Raw genomic sequence first — 25,320 nt, 5'->3', positions numbered from 1 at the left:
GTCACAAATAGACTTGACATCTGCTCAATATTTATTTATTTACGAATATTTTTGTAACTGAAGTCAAAACCATACTTTATTTGAGCATACGTGCCATTTTACAAAAATCTTGTAAAACCCTTAAGACGTTTACAGAGGTGTAAGCGAGTGTAAGGAACGATAGCTCTGGGTAGAGAGTGTAAGGAACGATAACTCTGGGTAGAGATTGGCATGACTATTCTGGGAATTATCGTCCCTAACACTTTCGTTTAAAAACGCACGGGTAATAGTTCGGCTCTGATCTTGTTTAGTCAACACACTGACTCAATTATTATACCCAAGCTATCAACTGGTTAACGTTTAATCAACATAGGGTCGGATGAGGTTAATTAACAAAACCTGAGTTGTTGTTTATTTAATAAAATCAAGAATCGGGGAATCAAGGCCGTTGTTTTCATAATTTTGAATTTCGACAAACTTTGAGATGTGCGGGGTAGATCGGCCAATTAACTTTGTCATTAAAGGAAACTTTGTATAAAATTTACGCGGATTTATTTCCGCGATTCGGAAATCGTCGCAAACAAAGCGGATATTGGATACACGCGGAAAAAAAAACCTTATACATGTATACGGTATTTTCCGGTTTTTCATATTTTTAGTTCATATCTATCCATATAATTATGTTGTTGTTGTTTCTTTCGTAGATATGACATCTCGGATTTACCAGGAAGGCGGTGTGATTCCCGTTATCTGCCTCGTACTCGTTATGTTATCTGCTGAAACACATGTAAGTAATACAAATAAAATCCGTAAGAAATTCATAATTCCATTTGTTCAGTTCAATTCGTGCTTTCAAATAGACGGAATCCGTATTGGTTATTTGTGATGCATTATGATCTATTCTTCCTCAGTCTTGAACCATTGTGATTTCTGACCGCTTGATATAATTTTGTTCCCGTAGGATCTCGTGTTCTTCTCGCATCTAAAATAACACTACACATAATTTACTGTCATTGCTAACCACATTTGACTAAGGGGTATCCTTAGAATGGTGGAAAATAATGTTTTCATCTTTCCCATATTCGTGTGACTATGTAGTGAAAAAGAACTTTGCAATTGTCGCTTTACGAAAACTAGAGACTCCCGAAGTCTGATGTTACTTTTTACGCTCTTAAATCAAAATTAGGACATTCTCCATAATAACAATACAGCCCAGTAATTTCCCCTGCTATTGCTATGCTGAAATTAATTTCATATCCCTGGGGGTCATCGGTTCGGGCCAAGGCGGAAATAAAATACTCTGTTAGACATCTTTTAAAATCTTCTATTTTAAACCTTCACATCATCTACATGTAGCACAACTTCAGGAACATGGAGCAATACTTATATCGTGAATGTTCATGTCGGTTGGTTGGTTGTTTTACGTCACGTCAAGAATTTTTCATTCATATTGAGTCGTCACCATCTAAAGATGAATTTCCACAAATTTAGACCCATGTTTAGTGCGCAAGGCCGTAGTACTGAGGGTTCTTTAACGTGTCAACGCCTTCTAAGACACGGAACCTCTGTTTTTAATGTAATATCCGAAAGAACAGTGATTCTCACTTCTGAGAGACCGCTACCACACCTGTGAAATTCGTTACCTGGGTCAGGTCATCAGGCCCACTTTGGTTCATACAGCCATAACCTAGTAGTACAGTATATGCATAACACATTAGTTATTTATCCCTGCCACTGTGTCACGGCCTACACACAAGGTTATTTGGCCATGGTCAAGGTCGCTTGCAAAATCTAAAATGAAAAACAGGTTACAATCATGTAATGAGATATTAGAATTCATACTTGATAGTTGACGGAAACATTGTTTATGACCAGACGTTATGTCAACATTTGGTCCCAACTTTCAAAGTACGGCTTCTTTACTAGGTCAACTACCATTGACCATACGGATGTATTTAAACTGCAGGCTCATGGAACGATTCAGTGAAGCTTCCCTCAAGTACCTAACGTTTTACGTACTTTTTTCACAAAGAAGTAAAAACTTGTTGGAACTTGCTGAAATACCGTTAGATTATCGTGCGACTCTCTAAAACTGAATTAAAACCATTCCTTCCAGAGCATTTTTATCCAATGATACCAGACTTCTTTATAGATACGGAAATTGTGTGGCTAATAGAGGAGACAAGAACATACATTGTCCAGTATAATGACTGAATATATGTTAGTTTTATCAATAAAACATGAGTATATATCTTCATTAACTTACAAAAGAGTACATTTATCGATATTGTGCAGTGTCTCACCATTCCTTAACATGACGTTCTTTTTCAGACATACGATTTTTCATTTGGGGTACACCAAGTATCAAACTGTCCAATGAGCAAGGAGGCGTGGGAAAAGGCGTCTCTCCGGTTAAACTGCACTCAACAACATGGATATCACTGTGTTCCGGATAAATATTTCACCTCACTTATTGAATTCTGTTATCCACATGGATACAGATTGCCTTTTGAGAAAGGTAATTCTGCTTTCTGGGTTTTGATGAATAAATGTATCGTCATGAACGGAAACTTTCACCCTGATGACACTTTTCTATATATACTCTTATGTTTTCCTTACACGTGTTATGCCACTCGATGTGTACACAATGAATGTCATGAAGCGGGATGGGTTTTGGAGAAGGATGGGGGTAGATGGGTTTGGTTGTGGTTTGTTTCTTTGTTTGATGTTCTTTCAAGAATTTATCGCTCATATTGAGACATCACCAGTTGTAAATGAAGTAGCACAAATTTAGACCTATGTTTAGCGCTCGGGGCCCTAGCAGGAAGGGTTCGTTAATATGGCAACACCTACCGCGACATGGGACTTCCGTTTTTAAGGTCATATCCAAAAAAAACCCCGTAATTCTCATTTCTAAATGCCAAGCGTTTAGCGATGGAACAATCACTACCAATGTCTACGTTTTAGGTTTGAGCAGGGCTCAAACTCACGACCTCCTTGTTACGATGCAAACGCTCTACCACTGAGCATCAAGGCCGGGCGATGGTTTGGTTGTGGTGGCTTTTGTTTGATTTTGTATTGCATCTAGAGAATGCTCTTCAAAAATAGTAAAGCAAACATTTCAGCTGGAGGTGTGTACGTGTCTTGCGTGAAATCAATGATCCAGATAATATGTAATATTGAAAGTATAAACAGATAGGTTTTCTGAAAGATTACACCTTTGATTATCAATTCTACGAAAATTGTATTTTTCAGGCAATTGTCTAGAATTAGCAGCAGATGGAATCTTAAACCATGTTGCCTGCGACAAGTTCGACAGTGGATGCCCTGAACAGTTTTATTTCAGCAATGAAATATACAAATGTGAGTCATTCACGTACCCACGTGTAAATTGTACTTGCGACCTAATATGCCTTCATAGAATATGAAAAACGATTGCAAGAACTATTCATGATATGTAAAATCATTTAATGTGTTTCTACAGATCCAAAGTGTTTGTCCATCAACACCAATTTCAGATGCTTTGATGCAGATGTTCCGTGCATATTATCCAAGTAAGATTCATTATTATATAAGGAACAATTATATGCTGTGGGCTTAATTTGACATTTCATTTCCTATAATATATTTGGACAAAGATGTCATTTCTAGGGAAATGTTGGAAATCCTAAGATAAGACGTCATAAATGAACTCCTTGTCCTGGATTTTTCGAAACTTTGGTGAAAGACTGCACAATCATTTTCTTTCCGTAGATATAGAGCGACATAATAAACACGATTCATATATAATCATATAGATTGATTGATTGAATATTGTTTTACGTCCCTCTCGAGAATATTTCACTCGTATGGATACATCACCACTGCCGGTGAAGGGCTGCAAAATTTCGGCATATGCTCGGCGCTTATGGCCTTTGAGCAGGGAGGGATCTTTATCGTGCCACACCTCGGTTTTTGCGGTCTCATTCGAAGCACCGCCCCATTTAGTCGCCTCTTACGACAAGCAAGGATCACTGAGACCCTATAAAGATACGCCATTGATCGAAATATTGATCACGAAGTTGCTCCTTGTTTTTGAATTTAGAAAATAAACTCTTGAAATAACGTTTTGGTCAACAGGCTAGAACAGATGATAAAATGCGTTATTTTGATGCCAAAGTGCAAGAAATGTCGAAAAAGTTGTGATGCTATGATCATGAGTTTGTCATATAAGAATTGAAACCTCAGAGTCATTACTTACAAACAATTATACAACAATATATGACTTAGTCATCTTTATGTTTTGTTTGTTGTTCTACCTCCTTGGAGAATATTTCACTCTTATTGAGACGTCACCAGTTGTAAGTAAACTTTCGATTTATCTACGGCGATGCTCAAGGCCATAGCAATAAGGGTTTTATATCTTGCTAACGCCTGCTGTGACATGGGACCTCAGTGTGTAATGTTTCATCCGAAAGACCCGTAACTCTCCCTTCCAACGTCGAGCGTGTTCCTGAAATACATCTTCCTGGAGAAAAGTGTTTATATACTGGTTGCTCATATCAAGACTGTCCTTTATGTAGTTTCGCTTTCCTCAGACTTTCACTCTTGAAAGCTTCCCCAAGCGAGAAACTAATAATTACCATTTCAACAGAAAATTACAATCCTTTACTTGTAGACCACTGAATTTGTGGTAATAATTTGTATGCAAGGTGAAGATAACGAACAGTGATCAATCTCATAACTCCTACAAGCAATACAAAATAGATAGTTGGGCAAACACGGACCCCTGGACACACCAGAGGTGGGATCAGGTGCCTAGGAGGAGTAAGCATCCCCTGTTGACCGGTCACACCCGCCGTGAACCCCATATGTAGCATTTTAATTGATTGTGTTAGTAATAAGTATTTATAGTTGGAAAAGGATGTATATGAATTATAAATTGCTTTCGTCTCTTAACTGATTCGATACGCAAGAGCATGTTCTGCATATCATCAGTTTTGAATAGAGACAAGTTACTGACAAATAAGTTGATATTACAGAGGTTTCAAAAGTCTAGTTTGAAGTCAGCATTTCGGAAATTCTATGGTCGTTCTGATGATCTTTATTTAGAAATACAACCTGTCTAGGATGGAGTGCTGTCTGATGTGTTTATACTAACAGTTAGGCCGTTCTTTATATGTTGATTTTGAATACGGATTATTCCCTTTACCTGATTAAGATAGATTCACGGCGGATGTGACCTGTCAACAGGGGATGCTTACTCCTCCTAGGCACCTAATCTCGCCTTTAATGTATCCGGGGGTTCGTGTTTACCCTACTCGTTTTAATTTCTGTGTTCTGTGTGATATTTATGAGATTGATCACTGTTGGTTATCTCCAGTTTTTCTTTTAACTTCTTGGTGACAAAATGTGATTGTATTATAAGCAGGTATTTGCTTTGAATTTGTTTGCTTTAAACGTGTATTACTGTGCCAATTCAATATACCTTTATTACAACATCCAAAACTGAAAATAGTAAGCTAACTGAGCTTTCAACAAATATGTTGAATGGGGTTATACCAGTTGTTTTCTTTACCATATCTCTGGAATCAGTATGCAAGAAGTGCGTAGAATAAACGTTCATACTTCAAGAATGATCGATACAACTCTTATCATATCTTTTCTTTATGTGTAATTACCTTCCACAATGGGAGGAAATTCACCCTTTTCAACATTCAATAAATCTTTAACTCGCTCATCCGACAGGTGAAAGGTGAAGATAACGAACAGTGATAATTGTAAGCCATACAAAATAGAGAGTTGAACAATTAGATATACCCCTTTTCGTAGACAACGAGAAGATCACTGGATCAGGACCCTAGGCACTGCATTTCCATATGGATGCAATGATAATCTGTATGATGTGGGAAATTTGACTGGTCCACAAGGAAATAACGTTAATGTGATTGGACTCTTTCCCAATACCCGAAGACGAAAACGCAGTCACGGACATCGTTCATATAAAAGACCAAGTATAAATGATGTCACGTTTGATTCACTTTTGCCTCACGTCAACAGACAATTGGGTCCACATCATATTCGTACAAAACTTTACTCTATTCCATTGAGGGTTTTACATACGTTATTTGAAGAAGCTATGGCTAGTCTATACTTGGATTTTTCAACACCTGAATATAGACTGAACTCTATGATTATGGATGTTGCCTACCACAGGCTCTATAAACCAGCACGGACCATGGATGATATTCCTTCCAAATCATGCCGTCAGTTCCTTAAGCTCAAATTTACAAACAAAGGAATAGATGCCGTCAACATAAGCAACATTCTTCGTCATAAAAGGGTTCAGTCGTGTATTCCAACTTATTTCAAGTTCAAGTCTACACCCTGTATTTCCTACAGCTATACTTCTACTATTGCATCCAAAATTTTTAATTATAAACAATCTTTGCAGTGCTTAGATATAGACCATCTTATACGTAATCCACCAACATGTTCTTGTTCTTCATCTTCTTTCAACTACAGTCCAACTGGACATGTCATTACTGGTGATGTTGATATAGTTGAAAATGAGGACCTCAAATCACTTATTCTTAAAGGTCCTAAATACAGAGAACCTCGGTGTTTTAATTGGCGACAGAACTTCATATCTACTATGAGTTCTGTCGAAGATTATGCCAGACGATGGGCTAAATATGAAAAAGAACTTGATACATTGTCAGAATGGGTTAAAAGCATGAGGGATATTAAAATTCCGCATAAGACACATGAAAACAAACGTACGTACCATATATCCTTCTGTGTTTAGTAAACCAGAAGTGATAAAAAAATTAGATAGGTTACATGAGGAATATGTTTTGGTTCCAGCTGACAAAGCTAGTAACAACATTGTCTTTGTTTGTAAGGCTCATTATTACAACTGTATTTTAAACGAACTTGGCATTAATTCCACTTTTGGTAATCATACTTATACTCCAACTGCCCTTTCAAAATACGAAATTCTTCAAAACCATGCTTCCGTTTTAGACACATTTAATATTCCAGTCAATGGGTCGAATGAATATGAGTTACCGTACCTATACTGGATTCCTAAACTACATAAAAACCCTTACAAACAAAGATACATTGTTGGATCCAATAAGTGCTCTACTAAGCCCCTATCTTTGCTCCTCACGAAAATGTTAACAGCTGTGAAGGAGAAACTTCAAACTTACTGTGCGACTACATATGCCAGAAGTGGTGTTAATCAAATGTGGATTCTAAAAAATTCTAAAGAACTTTTAGTAAACTTGAAATCACAGAATTTTTCCCAAATCAATAGCATTAAAACCTATGACTTTTCAACACTATACACGACCATTCCTCACGATAAATTAAAGACTAGACTTTTTGACATCATAGACAGTTGCTTCTTCAACAAAAACGGAAAACGGAAATATTCATATCTAGTGATCAGTCATTCAAAATCTTACTTTGTTAAACACCACTCTGATTCCACGCACAAGTAGTCTGAAGTTGAAATAAAAAATATGCTAGAGTTCCTCATTGACAATATCTTCGTGGTCTTTGGTGATCAGGTCTTCCAACAGTCTGTTGGAATTCCCATGGTCACGAATTGTGCTCCTTTGTTAGCTGACTTGTTTTTATATTCATATGAAGCAGAATTTATTCAAAAACTTCTACGTGAGAAGAAAAAATCTCTCGCTGTGACGTTCAATTCGACATTTACATATATCGATGACGTTTTGTCTATTAACAATGATAGCTTTCATTCATATGTCTATTTGATATATCCCTGTGAGCTCGAAATAAAGGACACCACAGAGTCGTCCACTTCTGCATCATACTTAGATATTCTATTGAAAGTAGACATCAACGGCAAACTGACAACTTAACTGTATGACAAACGGGATGATTTCAGCTTCTCCATCGTCAACTTTCCATATTTATGTAACAAAATTCCATTATCACCTGCATATGGTGTTTATATATCTCAACTGATTCGATATGCAAGAGCTTGTTCTGGGTATAGTCAGTTTTTAAATCGAGGTAAGCTACTGACAAACAATTTGATGGTACAGGGATTTCAACAGTCTCAATTGAAGTCAGCATTTCGCAAATTCTATGGTCGTTATAACGATCTAGTTCGTCAATACAACCTCGCATTGGGTCAAATGCTGTCTGACGTGTTTCATACCGATTATTCAGCCGTTCTTGGCACACTGAATTGACTGCGGATAACTCCGTTTACCTGATCAGGATATGGGGCTCACGGCGGGTGTGACCGGTCAACAGGGGATGCTTACTCCTCCTAGGCACCTGGACCCATATTTACTAAAGTTCGGAGACGTAATCGTAAACGTAGGATTTACGTCTGACTTAAGATTAGAGTTACGTACTGATAAAATGGTATTCACAAAACCGTTCGTAGCCGCAAACGTAACTTACGATGTACGATTGCACTTACGCGTGCGCAGTGGCTATTTTCACTTCGAAGCGTAAAAAGTGTGAATTTGCTCATTTACTTTGAATTCCCTGCGCTACCGCCGCATTATGACGAAAAAGAACACAGAACTTTGTGAGAAAGCAACGAATTTCAACGTATTCGTATGTCTGCCAACGGCATGTCGATCAACTGTACCGTTATTCAGTGTTGTTTACAAATCCAAATGGAAGATTCATCAGATTTAACGCATTTGACTTGTGCATGGATCTGCGATGCTGTAGGTGTTCAAAAAGAAGTCGGCATGGACTGACAAGTAAGTTAAGTTGTTTGTGTAGTAATAACCTTAAATGTTTTACCACTGACTACTCGTCACTAGGCCCCTAAATAATGTTAATCAGGTTGGGAACACTTCCCCTATAGCGAGATATTCTCGCTATTTTAAAACGCGATTATCCCTCTCTAGCGAGAGTAAATATATCCTGTACAACAGAGAAAAACACCCGTGGAATACATCTCTTCGTGTTTCACGTGAAAAGAAGAAAAAGTGCTAAAATGTGTGATGCTTCTGCAAATATATTAATCAAAACAAAAATACTCACGATGTGTATTGGATTTCAGACTGCTTCTCTCTTATGAAGCAACTTTGATATGAAATTTCTTGACTATGTTGTCAATTTCATAGAGACAATTCGCTCCATGTTGAGTGTGTGTCGCACTTATTCAGCGTTGCACGGGATTTGCCATTATTTTCAATAAAGACACCAAAACAGTTTATTTCTCGCTAAAGAGGGATAATCGCGTTTTAGCGAGAATGTCTCGCTATAGGGGAAGTGTTCCCAACCTGTCAAATTGATTCAAGGGGATTCAGTACATGACACACATCGCAAAATCACAGTCCCTTATTCATTTTGTTCTCAACCTATGTAGCTGCTATAATGCCTGGATCTTAATTTCTAAATAGTGAGCACATATACATATGTGTTAGTTATTTACAATTTTATATGTGCCCACTATTAACACATTAAGACACAAGCTCATTTGTGTACATGGTAACTTCAAACTTTTGACAATACCACAATTGAAATTCAAAATTATTTATCCCATTTTTTTAATTTCATGACTGGGACAACATCAAAGCAGTATCATAGCTACCTGTACACATGTACGCACATGCTTTCACATCATTTCGTAAAAAAGAAAAACAAGATTATTGTTGGAAAATTAATCAAAAATATACATTATATATACAGGCACTAATTCTAAAATGTGTGATTTGTACGTGACCCTTTATTGCATGGTTATAAAATATGAAAATTATTACTGCTTTATCAATATATACTCTGGGCGAACAGGTAGATAGGGTGAATGGACTCGGTACCAGATGAGAACAGTTACAGTCTCTTTTAGCATCATTTCAATTATTGCTTGTGCACATCCATGTGCAAAACTTTCAGAAAATATTGTGAAACAAAATCGCATTCAAATACAGTTGTACAACTGTGTGAAGTCAGTGTTATTTTTTTAAATGTAGAATAACATTGACTATATATTAATTGGAGATATTAGGTGTGATATACATGTAACATGCACTAGATATCCAAGTTATCTGACCTCTGTTATTTTTCAAAGTGTCATAAAGGTGGTCAAGAAATAAATTGCCAAACAGACAGCAGCATTCCTTGATTTAGATGCATTTCTCTTCATGCCCTCTCCTGAAAGATTTTCCATGATGCCTCAGGGTTAGGATTGGGATGCAAGATGTACAGTACATATATATGATGTAAGTATATCCACTGTTTGTACACATTTAATCATTTCTGTACTTACAAAGTTTTAAAAAATCCAAAACAAATTATGGTACATGGTACATGACGTAATTATTCTTGTAATGTATTGATGATTAATCCTTAGGCAAAGATTTAAGAACATAGATTTATGAGTTTTTATGATCAAAGTTTGTCCATTTTGCATGTTTTGTACCTGTCTGTCTAAGCATATCTTCACCTTTTTGGCAAATAGAAATTTAACCAATCTAAGGACATACACTATGTTTCTTTGAAATTATTTTTTATCTCCTCGATATTAAAAGTTCTTGCATGATTTCCAAAATAATAGCTGTAATTTTGTCACCAAAATTTGAAATCAACACTCAATAAAAATTGCTCTATATTATATATTTCTGATCATTAATAACACATGTATTCAGTTATTTGAAACACCTTTTAATCTCAAAGCAAGCAAATGAATATATGTAATTTTGGTGATTAAATAATTATTATCTTGCAAGCCAATAATTCTTCTTTACATGTATATATTTCTTTACACTGAAAGCGGTTATCAAATGTACTTTTATTAGGTCACCTGAGTTTACTCAGTAACCTATTGTAATTAGTTTTCATTCGTCGTACGTTAACAATTGAACATTTTTAACTTCTTAATAACTACTAGTCCAATTCTTTTCAAATTTGGTATGAAGCATCATTGGGACAAGGGGGACCAATTTTCAAAAATCTTCTTATCAAGAAACACACATATATAAGAAAAACTAAATGCATAGTGATGTAGAGCAGGCAGGCCTCTACCAAAATTGTAAATTTCATGATCCCCGGGGTAGGGGTTTTGACCCCAGGGCGGGGCAAATCTTGTTATATAGTGTTTATGTGTATAAAACACTTTTACATCTTCTTTAATGCTATTGATAATAAATTGAAACTAAATGGATAGAGCAGGAAGTCTTTTACCAAAATTGTAAATTTGATTTCTCCCAGAGTAAGAGTTTTGACCCCCAGGGTGGGGCCAAACTTAGTATATAGTATTTATGTGTAAGTTTGCTGATACTGTATAAAATATAAATGCAGAAAAGGATGTACAAAAAATGGTGAATTTCACAACCCAGGGTTATGACTTTAAGATGAGTCCAAATTAGTCATATCTTTTGATGTTTTCATGTGAATACACCTATTTAAAGCCTTTCATCAGTGTATGCACTTTGAGGGATGTGAAGTTTTAAGAACACATCTTGTTTTATATTGTTGCTGAACATTAGAATATAATTAGCATAGATATTTAGAACAGGAAATTTTTTCTAGATTTCATAGTCCATGGAAGTAATAATACTTTTCCACTAGTATTCAGGTGACCGATAAGGCCTGTGGGCCTCTTGTTAGGTTTCTGGTTTTTTTTTTTTTTAATTTTACTAAAGAAATATTTTTATTAGTCAGTAATACATATTCCTTTGCCACTGGGAGATTTTGAGAGATAAAAATGGTAGCCATCACTTTCACAGCAAATATGCCCCATTAAATTTATAATGTTGTACTACCATGTATTATATGTCAGCCTGAGTAGCTCGGTGCAAAGGTACCAGGTTCAATACTCAATTGTGCTAAAGATTTTTCTCACCTTCTTTGCTACAGTAAAATCCCATTCATATACCTTACTGCAGTACATATCAGCTGATTTTACATTTTTACTTGCCACAACCAGGAACTATCAAAATATGTTAACTCTAGACTAATTAAACCTGAGAATTTTGTAGAAAGAAAATAGAATGCAAGTGAATTGTACCTGAATTGTCACAAAAAATTATTTTTTATTTATAAACGTGAATGACCTTAACTGAAACTTACCATTCTTGGTTAAAAAGTATTTTTTTCTGGTTTGGAAAGAAGCCAATTTCATTACAAGGGGAATGGTTAATGAAAAAATACTAAAGTTGACCTTGAGGTCATTTGAAATCTTTTTCTTAATATGGGCTCTTGGGTTATAAATCATTAAAATTAGAAATTGTAGGTGATACTTAATGATATCTTCCCAGATATGGTGTACGGTAGATAAATATACTGTAAATAAAATCAGTATTATCACAATTTTACAGTTTATTTAACTAACAATTATGTTGCATGTATTTTTCAAGCCTTATGAAATTTGATTGCAGTGTAATGACAGTTGTTTATTTAAATCAATGTAATACTATTATTTTTCTAGGTCTATGGGTACATTGCTGTAATGGCCTGAAAAATCTTTTGCGAAACCGAGTAATGTTCATCTTCCATTGCCATGATTGTGTAAAAGGACGAGCAGAGGAATGATTCAAAAATATATGGCAGGATTGAGAATCTAACCCATGACCCGTAGTCTGGTACTCTACCCACTGATCAATCCATGCTGATGGTCCATCTACTATATTGATGTCATCTTATATATTTATTTATTCATTTATATCATATGGACATTTAAAAATTGACAGTAAAATAAAAAAAAGTTTGATATTCAGCAAAATAGAATTTGTTACAATACATGTTTAAGAAATTAAGTACATGTACATGCATACAATTATGTACATGTAATTATATTTGTTAATAGATAAATTTTTAGATGAATTTTCATGTTGTTATTGATATTGACATGTACATGTATTACTTCCATTTCTAGAATGATTTTAACATCTTGATATTAAAAAGATGACATAATAAATAAATCTTAAATATTTGTCAACAAAGTTGTCTGGTGGGTTAAAATTTGTAAAGAGGAGCATTAGTACATATGTCGGTTTAATGTGAGAAGCCTTCAGAGTGAACTTTTATCAGTGAGATTTTTGTAAATTGGGGGGGGGGATGGGCTTCAACAAAATAATATATATGTTGAAGGCATCATCCTTGGAGTTTGGTAATATACACTGCAAAGACTTTTACCTAGCTGATCACATATAAAGGTCAATTACATACAAATCATGAATGGTAGAAAGATTCATATATATGCATTATCAATGAAGGTTTGACTCCTGTAGGATTATAGTTAAAGGAAATGGCACTCTGAAAGATTGAAAGTCTACACATGACTACACTAGTAGGCATCACAATTGCTCTCTTGAACAAATTACACAAAATTGTATTCTTGGAATGAAATGCATATCTTTTTTTTTTAAGAAATATTTATTTAGAGGCTCATTTCCCTGTTGTGTAAGTTACAATGTAACAAATAGTTATTTGGACTACCAATATTTGCTTATAACCACAAAGTAAAGATAATATATCTATAAGCAGAAATAGTTTTTCTATAGCTGTCGATCACCATGTATTCTTGTACACACAGTGACTCTCTTCTTTTCAAATCAAAAATATTGCATGTTTGATTGCATATATATATATATATATATATATATATACATTAATTCCACCATGTTTGGAAAATTAAAAAGAAAACGTATTTCCCTGAAAGATGCTAGACCTACCCTATATAATAAGATAAATGGCAAATATTCTTTTTTTTAAATAACCTGCATGACTAAAATAAAAAGCTTCCCAATTATTTCTAAAGGCAAGGTTAGATCCACCCAGTCTGATTAAAATCAAATTTCGCACTTTGCTCGATATGCGGACAGCGACTGTCTGTATATCGAGCGAAGTGAGAGGTTTGATTTTAAATCACACTGAGATCCGCCACAAGGTAAATTAGATCGGGCTCAAAATTTTGAGAATTGTCACACAATTGCAGATCTCAAAGAAAACGATAATCTGAATAAATACAATTAATTTGTGTATTACTAACCAGCTTATATGCATCTAGAGGGTTTGTAAGGTCTTTACGCAAGAAATTATCGATAAAAATGACAAGTCGCCATTTGCTTTGTTTATTCTTAAAATTACGATCAGCTTACGTGTACTAGTATAGCACACGTAGAGTTACGCTTATTTCTGACGTAAATCTACGTCTACGACTGTTAGTGAATACCGTCCCACACGTAAACGTACGCTACGTCTAGATTTACGCTACGTTTACGTCTACGAACTTTAGTAAATATGGGCCCTGATCCCACCTCTGGTGTGTCCAGGAGTCCGTGTTTGCCCAACTATTTATTTTGTATTGCTTGTAGGAGTTATGAGATTGATCACTGTTCGTTGTCTTCACCTTGTATCATAGAATGAGATGCTAGATGTGAAAATGCAAATTAACAAAATTGAATTTATAACCTAGATATGCACTGTCTCTCTGCTGTTCTGCATTCTACATTGTATATAAATGTTTATTCATTCTACTTGTTGATTTGCTTTCAAACACAACAACTGCGTCTAATATATGTTGAAGAGAATTAGCGAAATGCTGACTTTAAACGAGATTGTTGAAAACCCTGTAACATCAACTTACTGTTGTTTTGCTTAGATCCTTTCAACTGTTAGTCTTACAGCTACATACAGTAGAGTTTTTCTGACATCCTCTGATGTTTTCACAAGTTTCTCATTCTGTGCTTTAGATATGTTCTACTTTGCATTCGTTGTTGTATGTGATACAGAGAATCCTTATTTTTACAACACTGAGAATCCACCTTTTTGTGATTGTTTGTTATATATGGCTATGGCTACTACATGTTGAAGAGAACTAGCGAAATGCTGACCATAACGCGGTTGAGTTAAGGCTTTCCCCATAAAATTTTTAATATTAGTGCTGTACATAAATATACTTTACCGCACTGGCACATTGCAAGACCTCACAATGAAAATTACGTCATGACGTACATATCTACAGTTCTTTTGTGGTTGGAAATGTCAAAATATTGTTTCGTTATTTACCACCACTGTCAAACGGTAAACTGCAATCGCGTAAAAGTTTCTGTCAAATGGGTTATATTATTTCTCTTTGATATTGAAAAAGTTTCAATTTCTTCTTTATATAGCATACATGCTAAAGTAATATCCATATTTTATTGTGATCTTGATATCGCCCCTAATCTACACGTATATTTACTTTCAGAATGGACTCATTTGCATAAACAGGGTTTCCGTACATAACAATTTCATCATTGGCACGACACCCCGAGGTTTTTAAGTGAAATATGTTTGATTTATGTAACATGTGAACTTCAGCGCCAAAGACAAGTTAGGGGAGCAAGTTCTGGCTTCAACAGAAAATATGTTTTTCAGGCTAGATTCAACTTCGTATGTGCAAAAACCGCTGCATCTTCAATATTCAATGCAAAAATTAAACATGTTACAAGTCACAATAAACTTGCTCTCAGCACTTTTCAAATTAAGAAATTAATATGCTTTGAAGTTATATTAACTTCAACTTGCATTGATATCTGGATATCGTGCCAATTCAACGATTTAAACATACACGATACGTTTTTATCTTGATATTTTATCACGTGATAGAGAGTTGATGTAGAGAATGTCGGTCTGGTGAAAAATGTATAAGAGGTCAATATGCACTTAATGATATAAACATATTGTTTTTGTATAAAAGGGTTGTGTTTACAGAATTTGTCACAAATTGATCTGTTTATTAATGCTTTTTTCCTGACATATTGCTATGGCCCTACTTAACACATCTGCGAAATGAGATTGTTAAAACTTCTGAAACATCAACTTTCTTTCAGTAGCCTGTCTCGATTTAAAAACTGGTCATACGCTGAATAAGCTCTTGTGTATCGAATCAGTTAAGATATAAAGCATCATCGATATATCTAGATGTCGAGTTGAAGGCTACAGCAAGATATTTTTCTTCTCGTGTAGAAGCTTTTGAATGAATTCTGATGACTCCGTTTGGGGAACATGGTTAAGAATTCTTGATCTTCCCTAAATCAATATACACAAAGCTGCACAAACTTTGCCACAATTAAATGTTTTGCTGTATGTTGCTGCTGCTTGAGAATCAGAAACCCATAATATGGGTACATAAATTTTAAAATCATATTGAATTTTCTTTCTCTCAAAACTCTTCAACTCACTAGTATATGCTTTTGCAGATGCATTTCCATTTAAAAGAAAGCTACCACACTATATATTAGATTCTGAATTGTCGTTTGTGCATTTTTTTTTCATTGTTATATCAGAAGGATTCGATAGTAATACAAATTTCTTTCCGATACTACCATTAACTAATACTTTCGTGACCGGAAGCACCTGCTCAACAAATTTAGAGGAACTGAATTATACTGGATGTTTCAGTTTTGTCTTACCCGTTTGTAAAGGTGTTTTCATGGTTTTGTTTGTTTCTTAGAGGTGTCAGATGCACATCAAGAATATCCATATCTTTCTTAGTAGAAGGAGATTGAAACAGTTACCTTATCGATGGCCTACACAATAGTGTGTGTTGTTCGGTTTCATACCGATTGTTTGGCCGTTCCTGGCACAATAATTTTGACTACAGATTACTTCGTTTACCTGATCAAGATTTAGGGCTCACGGTGGGTATGATCGGTCAACAGGGAGTTCTTACTCCCCCTAAGCACTTGATTCCACCTCTGGTATTTTCAAGGGTCCTTATGTGCCCAACTCTCTAATTTGTATTCTTTATAGGAATTATGAGATTGATTTCAGCTTCTCCATCGTCAACTTTCCAAATTTATGTAGCAATATTCCATTATCACCTGCATATGGTGTTTATATATCTCAACTGATTCGATATGCAAGAGCTTGTTCTGGGTATAGTCAGTTTTTAAATCGAGGTAAACTACTGGCAAACAAGTTGATGGTACAGGGATTTCAACAGTCTCAATTGAAGTCAACATTTCGCAAATTCTATGGTCTTTATAACGATCTAGTTCGTCAATACAACCTCGCATTGGGTCAAATGCTGTCTAACATGTTTAATGCCGATTGTTAAGCCGTTCTTGGCACACTGATTTGACTGCGGATAACTCCGTTTACCTGATCAGGATATGGGGCTCACGGCGGGTGTGACCGGTCAACAGGGGATGCTTACTCCTCCTAGGCACCTGATCCCACCTCTGGTGTGTCCAGGGGTCCGTGTTTGCCCAACTATCTATTTTGTATTGCTTGTAGGAGTTATGAGATTGATCACTGTTCGTTATCTTCACCTTACATTGATCACTTTTCGTTATCTTCATCTTTTATCCAGGTTTTCAAATTAGTAATTAATTAAATGATTATGTTGGAAAACTTAATTATAACATTACTGTAGTTTTTAAAGAAAGATCAACGTTTAACCATTATTCCTCAGTGTTCATTGATGCAGAAAATGGGAACATTCCACTTCCATTCCAATCAATGAATGATGTGTTTAACACATGACTATACCCGTTAAATATTCTTTTAATTTAATCTAAACTGTCTTGTTATATCGTCCGCTGTTATCGGACTTGCTTGCCCCTAGAACTTTAGGTAGTTTACTTGTGTCACTTAAGTTCCATATTGGGTGCGTGCCCTGGGAGGGGTTTTGAGTTTGTTGGGGGGGGGGGGTAACTTGGAGTAAGACACGTATAATAAGGGCCGTCAAGTCTAACGCACTACGATACATTATATTTTGCATCAATGGACTTTATATTTCCTTGCCCAACTATTTTGTATTGCTTGTGGGATTTATGATACTGATCACTGTTCGTTAACTTCACCTTTCCTTGCAGACTACAATCCAAGACTCTGTGAGGGTATAGGGGCGAATTTATGGTGAAGAAACTGTAGCTTTCGAGATGTTTGATCTCCAGAAGTATTGTGCTTTTTCACGGCAATGACTTTATAAGTTTGAGAGGTTGACATAAATTTGTTCTGTAAATATTATGCGCCCGCCGTCCTTATATTAGACCATAGTGTACATGCGATAGTTCCGATGCTTTTAAAGCTAATTATTCCTTTATGGTAAATGTGTATCGCTAAATTAAATGCCGGACCTTTACTTTTGTCAGTATCCTCAACAAAATGTCTGTTTTTAACCAAAAACCCCATGACATATCTTTGTTTATTCGCTCATGTTCCTTCATAGCAGTAAAATAAGAATCGTATCAGATTTTCGCTCGTGCAAAGTCTTGTGAGAGCTGGGAAAGCTGCAATATCCCTTATTCTTCATTATTACAATATACTTGGGGTAAATCTCGAAAAATAGAAAACGGAAAACATCCATCATAACCAGATTTATATAACGTTCCATGGCGTGATATATATAAACAGTTCCATAGCACACTAGTGTACGTTCCATGGCGTGATATATATAAACAGTTCCATAGCACACTCGTGGACGTTTCATGGCGTGATATATATAAACAGTTACATAGCACACTAGTGGACGTTCCATGGCGTGATATATATAAACAGTTCCATAGCACACTAGTGGATGTTCCATGGCGTGATATATATAAACAGTTCCATAGCACACTAGTGGATGTTCCATGGCGTGATATATATAAACAGTTACATAGCACACTCGTGGACGTTCCATGGCGTGATATATATAAACAGTTACATAACACACTAGTGGACGTTCCATGGCATGATGCATGTAAACTATGAATAACAGAGATACTCGGTTAACGAGTACATTTAATGTCACTGATTATTTTATAAATTTCGACTTCATTAAACAGAATTCCTGAAAGCACTACGAGCAACAACGTTCACAACACTAGCACTCAAATTAGTACAACGCTAATGACCAGAATAAAGAACAACTGCACAGACTATTTTGGATCTTTTGCTGTCATCTTGACTCTGTTTGTCGTTGAGAACATTGCACTGTTTGGATTCGTTATATACAAATTTTACATCAGAAGGAAATCTGGTAATGAATTACCTAATTCTGTAATCTCTAATATACTTGATCAACTATATCGTAGTTTACGGTGTTATTTACATAATTAATTATAATATACGTTATTTACTTGTACTTCATTATTTTTCTCATTACTAACAGATGATGGTCATTTAGCAGAATCTCTGCCTTTAAATGATAAAGGTAAGTTACAATCCTATATGATAGCTTCCACATACATGTACGACTTAACTAGCTGCAGAACTGTAGCTCTCCGAAAAAAAAATAGGTTGACAGACCGGAGAGCTACAGTGCCACTCATAGTAAAAACTGTATATTTATTGCGCACGAAAAGCTGCGCTCGGTTCTAGGTTTATTTATCCAACTTCTTACACAATCTACCCAAAAGCACGAAATGAAAAAAATTCCTCAGACAATTATCAACTACTCTTGTCCTTTCACTAACCTTACAAATGTTTACGATATCTCGCTTAGAAGTAAACATGGCTGTCGATAGGCGAAAATTTATAACGTATGACTTTCCGAGACTGATCAGAGCCATTTAAAACATTTGTAAGGTTAGTAAAGGGACGAGAGTAGTTGATAAATGTCTGAGGATTTGTTTTTCATTTCGTGCTTTTGGGTAGATTGTGTAAGAAGTTGGCGAAATAAACCTAGAACCGAGCGCAGCTTTTCGTGCGCAATAAATATACAGTTTTTACTATGAGTGGCACTGTAGCTCTCCGGTCTGTCAACCTAATTTTTTTCGGAGAGCTACAGTTCTGCAGCTACGACTTAACATGATACATGTATAATTTACATAAAATCGATCATAAATTTATCGTTAATATTTTCATTTTCGTGTGAAATTTGCTAAACTTCGTTGAACAAATTTCTCTTGCAAGTTCATTCCAAACGTACACAAACAATAATATTCATATAGAGAGTTCTAATTTAACAACCTTAGTTAATGGACGGTGGAGGTTTTCACATTTTTTCGTAATGATAGAATATGTAGGATGCTGATTGTACATGAAACAATTAAAGCACCTTCTTAAAATCTTTATAGGATGTGAATTTACTGAATCCTTAGTAGAGGGACTACTAATTTGATTTTAATTTTAGAGCATTGTCCATATAATGTACATCCAAACCACATAAATACTTCTCGATGATTTAGATTTTCAAATTTGTTTTGGCTTTTTATGTCTTTGCAAATTGTGATGATAACCATTTCATCATAAATGCGTTGCAGTAATGAACAATGCGCGTATGAATTTTGATGAATATAGTATGCCTATTTTAACGGGTATGAATACCGACAGAAATGAAAGTAGAATGAATATTTCAGTTTTGAAAATACATGAGAATATGAACTGCGACAATTTAGGCCAGCATATTTCATGAAGCGTGTAGCACTTCATAAAGTATGACATAAAGAGTATTTTCATACATGTATATATATATACATTTTCAAAATGATTTATATAAATCATTTCTTAAATTATTATATTGGCGTGATAACAATCTTATTCATAAATACAGTCTGTCATCAGGTAGAATCATGTCTGACGTGTTTCATACAATCATTATTATTTACATGTTAATTCTGACGACGGATTGCTCCGTTTACCCGATCAAGACATCGGGGCTCACGGTGGGTGTGACCGGTGGGCAGGGGATGATTACTCCTCCTCTGCATCTGATCCCACCTCTGGTGTGTCCAGCAGTCCGTGTTTCCCTGTTCTTATTTTTTTATTCTTTGTAGGAATTATGAGATTGATCACTGTTCTTTATCTTCACTTTTTCATGAATATGCATGTAATTATTAAGTTTAAGAATAATAGCTTCGGACTTTGAAGAAGGCACATACAGATCATTCGTCAATATATTGTAGGCTTGATAATGGAAGATAATGATTTAGAAATATGGTAGCAGAAGTACTCTGACTTTGGAAAAAAAAATCAGAATAGCTGGTTCATTTTTGGTATGCACAAAATAATTTTGTTGAATAATATACCTACAGGTTGTACTTTTGATGCTGTTGAGTCGTCATCACAAGAAAATTTACCTGATTTACTGAATGAAAAAGGTAACTGTTAAAAATTTTAGATGTTGAGATAGTCCTTGAATTCCTGGCAAAGGCATGATAGAAAATATATATCTACATATATAATATTGACTTCTGTAAAAGTAGATTTTCTTGCAGATCCAAACTTCTCGTGCCTGATAAAGTCTTGCAGAGAAGGAAATGTGAGCGAGTTTAATTCTAAGACAGATCCAAAAACGTTCGATCAAGATTTATTGAACAAGGCAGATGCCATGGGATGGACTCTTCTTCATCACGCAGCTTACGGAGGAAAGATGAGGATTTTTCAACAACTTCTGACTTATAAAATGGTAAACTTGCGTGCAACAGACATCATAGGTAGGACAGTGCTTCACATTTCTGCCGCTGTTAAAAAGGGGGAGGAAAACGGGGAAATATTTAGGACAATCGTAGAAAAAGAACAATCTCTTTTAGAGGTAGAGGATAAAAACGGATTGATGCCATTTTGTTATGCAGCGCTTGCTGGAAATAAATCAATTCTGGAGCAGATATCTAATTATGGCTTTGATATAAGAAGGCAAACAAAATATGGAGAAACTGTTGCACATTTAGCATGTATAGGAAACAGCTTGGATGTTCTTCAAATGTTATCTAAAACGGATGATAAAACAACTACAGACGAGCGGAAGATAATTTCAAGAAAGAACAAGATGGATTGGAACCCGCTGCAATATGCTGCGAAGACTGGAAATAAAAAGATTTTGCAGTTCTTAGATGAGGAAAAAGTGCGCGTTTTCTATTCCACCGAGGATTTGAAATATTCCTTTCATACAGCATGTGAAAATGGAAATCTTGAAGCTTGCAAATACATAGCAGGCAAAAGTAAAGAAAGCATCCATGCGCGTGATAAGTCAGGAAGGCATGCTGGTCATTTTGCAGCTAAAAGTGGGAATATTGACATATTGAAATATCTTGAAACTCATGGCCTGAAATCTGATGAAGTCTCATCCCAGAACATTAATATTCTTCACATAGCTTGTCGTCACGGGAGACTTGCCATGTGCGAATATATTGCAGAAAGATATCCAGAATTAGTTGCACAAGAAAGTAAAAAAGGATGGAACCCAGCCCTATTTCTTGGTGAAAGAGGAGGAGCTGATGAAGAAAGAATAAAAATTTTAACATATTTAGTGACAAAACACGATTTATTCGTATATCATGTCTCCAGAGCCGGAAAGTCCATTCTGCACAACGCCTGCTCTAATAGATCATACAGACTATGTGAGCATCTTTTAAAAACTTATCCAGGTCTTATGACAATCGAACGATCAATGGATCCAAAAAGAGCAGCCAGAGATCAAAAGATCAATGAACTGATAAAGAAATATTCATAAATTATCTCCCAAATTTCTGTTTTGTAGTTTGAAAGTGTCTAAAATGGATGTTGTCTGAAGAGGACAAGTATCAAAATGCATTACTCCTTTCATTTGTGTTTTCCAGTATCTTGGAGGCACGGATTGGGACAACCCTGTATTATGCAAATGACTAAAAACATTCTTGATTTGCTTTCAATTTATAATATTGGGTTAGTTTTAATTCCTCATTATTGTTGGTGTGCATTGCAGTCATCTCAATATTTAACTGGAATGTAAGCAGTTTATATTCATGATGTACCTCATGACGTGTTAGTTCTATGTACTATTTTCATCGATTTCCTTTCGTTCATAATTTATCTACTTCATCTAAAACAGTCATTTCTCGCTGTCTGGTAGAATGTTTTGGCTTATTTCATTCACACTCCAGGCCTTGCCTTTTTTATTAAACTAAATTCATTATTCCATTTGGACTTTCAAAATATTTTTGAAAGTTAAACAATGTGATATCAATTTCATGACTCGGTACATTTATGTATATACGTCATATGTATCACCTTTCATATACCAGTAGTGACTAAAATTAAGTTTGATCAACGAAACAGAGACTAAAACTAAGTTTAATTACATCTAACGAAACACAGGACATTTGCGATAGGGAAAAGAAGGTAATTAAGCGAAGTAAAAGTAGACATTTCTCCAAATGCTGTTTTAATCATCTGGCGCTCATATGCAAAGGAATCAAATATCACTGGCGAGAAATTATAATTCATTTATTAAGATGTTGATTTAAATTTGCACAAATGCTTAGGGGCCTCCGTGGCCGAGTGGTTAGAGCATTGCGCTCAAAATCACATGGCCTCTCACCTCTGTCGGCGCGGGTTCCAATCCTGCTCTCGCCGGTAAGTGAGAAAGTTTCCCAGTTTACTTTCGGAAGGTCGGTGGTCTCTTCCCAGGTACATTGTATCTGGGTTCTCTCTTCCACCAATAAAAACAATAAAAACATCGAAACAACAAACACAAATGCTTACTTTTCCTTCAAGTGAAAAGTTCTTTTTGAAATACATATATATGTATGTACAGTGAAATTTCTTGAAAGAAATGCTGTACATGGAAAAGAATCCTATTTTTGTCAAGTTCACGCCTTTTTGTGAAAACTATAATGCCGAAAAACAAGCATTTTTTTCATTTTTGATTGAAGAGTTACCCAGTTTTTTCAATTTGGGAGTTTTGATTGTCATATGATGGTTGAGGTTCAATCCTGTTCATAAAACTTTTGAGTTTGTCTCCGCATATGATTTTGTATGTATCCAGATTGACTGAGAGGAGTTAAAGTCAGCTTATAATAATTTATGAAATATTTTGGCTAAAGGAATTCTACATATAAACTCCTTCGTCAATCTGAACTTGGTTTTGTTGTAATCAAACTGCCTTAGTATTATAATATAGCGCCACATTGCAACCAGATCGGGATGGTGGTATTTTCTTGTTTGTTGTTTTTTATTATTATTATTTTGACCTTTTTTATCTAGCTTCTGTTAATGTCCCAGATGCAGCATAAGTAGATCCTTATTGTTTGAGAGACATTATTGATTTTCAGAACCACGGACAAACTTTAGAACTCTAGAAATAATCAAACATCTCCGACTCATCATCAGGAGCTGTTGTCGTAACATTATACGATCAGTCACTGTTTGTCTCGTGTTAATGTACGATCTAAGAATCCTGTGATTTTTGCAAGATATGTACTAATATATCATTTATCTATTTTTTCGTTCTTTTTCTTCTTTCCACATCTATTTTTATCTCACCAATATTACATGTTACAAAACTGTACTTCTTCGTTTTGTATCCAAGTACATGTATATTTTCCTTGTGTCAGTTTAAAGTTATCGATGAGAAAGTAAAAAAAAACTATCAACGTACGATTGAATTATGACGTATTGTTATATTTTTAAATGTGGAAAGTTTTGGCAACACACAATAGATGCGTTTGCATAAAAAAGTAAAGGTACCTAACAGTTATAAATCCTATAGTGAATATCAAATTGAGAGAAAGGCAACTACGGACCGCTAAAACACTAGAAGGGGAGCAGGTGTCTTGGAGTAGTAATCATCCCTTATCCACCGATTGCAACAGCCGCGAATCGTCTATCTTGGTAAGGTAAACGGAGTAATCTGTAGTCAAAATCAGTATGTAAAGAACGGTCTTACAATTGGTATGAAACACGTCAGACAATATTTCACCAAATGTCAGGTTATATGTGACCGGTCAACAGGGATGCTTACTCCTCCTAGGCACCTGACCCCACCTCTGGTGTGTCCACGGGTCCGTGTTTGCCCAACTATATATTTTGTATTGCTTGTAGGAGTTATGAGATTGATCACTGTTCGTTATCTTCACCTTGCATAAGACCATTATAACGACCATTAAACTTTTAAAATGCTGACTTTTAACGAAATTATAAAATCAAGTTATTTGTCGGCAACTTTCCTGTGTGTTGGTTTACGTTCGTGAAGTTCTATCAGATTTAGGTGAAGTGCCACAAATTTGAGATACCCAAGTTTTATATCTTTACAATGTTAACGCCAACCGCAAAACAGGATCTTTGCTGAAGGAACAGTTACTATCCATGTGAAGCGCCTTAGTTTGATGTGGCACCGGGATCGAGAATCGAACTTAGTCCAACGCTAAGCGAGCGCCCAAACAGTATTACAAGCATATAAAGGTATTACATTTGGAGCTACGTCATAGACGTTTGGCAGGCATTTCAGAAGTGAAAATCAGAATCAGTTTTAGAATATAAGCTTACAAATGTATCATGGTACATGTAGGTGATGGCCAATAAAGAAATATCAATGCTACGGTTTTTAAGATTTATTTCTTGTATACCGCAAACATTATCACTTTTTCTTCTCAACAATTACACATGCACATTGATACATGATTTTAGAAATATGATTTCATTAGAACACCGTTGCTATAAAAGTGTGAAGATAACGAACAGTGA

General features: G+C 35.4%; 1 protein-coding gene and 1 long non-coding RNA gene across 3 annotated transcripts in view; both read left to right on the top strand.

The window, feature by feature from the left end:
* The window catches only part of LOC125655720 (alpha-latroinsectotoxin-Lt1a-like), a 29,598-nt gene extending 5,521 nt beyond the window's left edge, over window positions 1–24,077 (top strand). For both annotated transcript variants that reach the window (XM_056143290.1, XM_056143291.1), the window contains 8 exons: window positions 684–766; window positions 2,311–2,497; window positions 3,235–3,342; window positions 3,464–3,533; window positions 18,723–18,916; window positions 19,049–19,090; window positions 20,913–20,978; window positions 21,096–24,077. In XM_056143290.1, coding sequence (XP_055999265.1) covers window positions 686–766; window positions 2,311–2,497; window positions 3,235–3,342; window positions 3,464–3,533; window positions 18,723–18,916; window positions 19,049–19,090; window positions 20,913–20,978; window positions 21,096–22,330 — 1,983 coding nt within the window. In that variant the 5' untranslated portion in view covers window positions 684–685 and the 3' untranslated portion in view covers window positions 22,331–24,077. The remainder of the gene's footprint in view (window positions 1–683; window positions 767–2,310; window positions 2,498–3,234; window positions 3,343–3,463; window positions 3,534–18,722; window positions 18,917–19,048; window positions 19,091–20,912; window positions 20,979–21,095) is intronic.
* On the top strand, window positions 8,316–12,786 carry LOC125664374 (uncharacterized). The gene is made up of 3 exons (XR_008796614.1): window positions 8,316–8,717; window positions 10,034–10,184; window positions 12,392–12,786. It is a non-coding gene; the product is annotated as an uncharacterized LOC125664374 (long non-coding RNA).
* Window positions 24,078–25,320: the final 1,243 nt, after the last annotated feature.

Source organism: Ostrea edulis, chromosome 7 (assembly GCF_947568905.1).
Source record: "Ostrea edulis chromosome 7, xbOstEdul1.1, whole genome shotgun sequence".
Lineage (NCBI taxonomy): Eukaryota > Metazoa > Mollusca > Bivalvia > Ostreida > Ostreidae > Ostrea > Ostrea edulis.
Note: the sequence above shows the minus strand (reverse complement) of the source record. Positions and strands in the feature narration are given on the sequence as shown.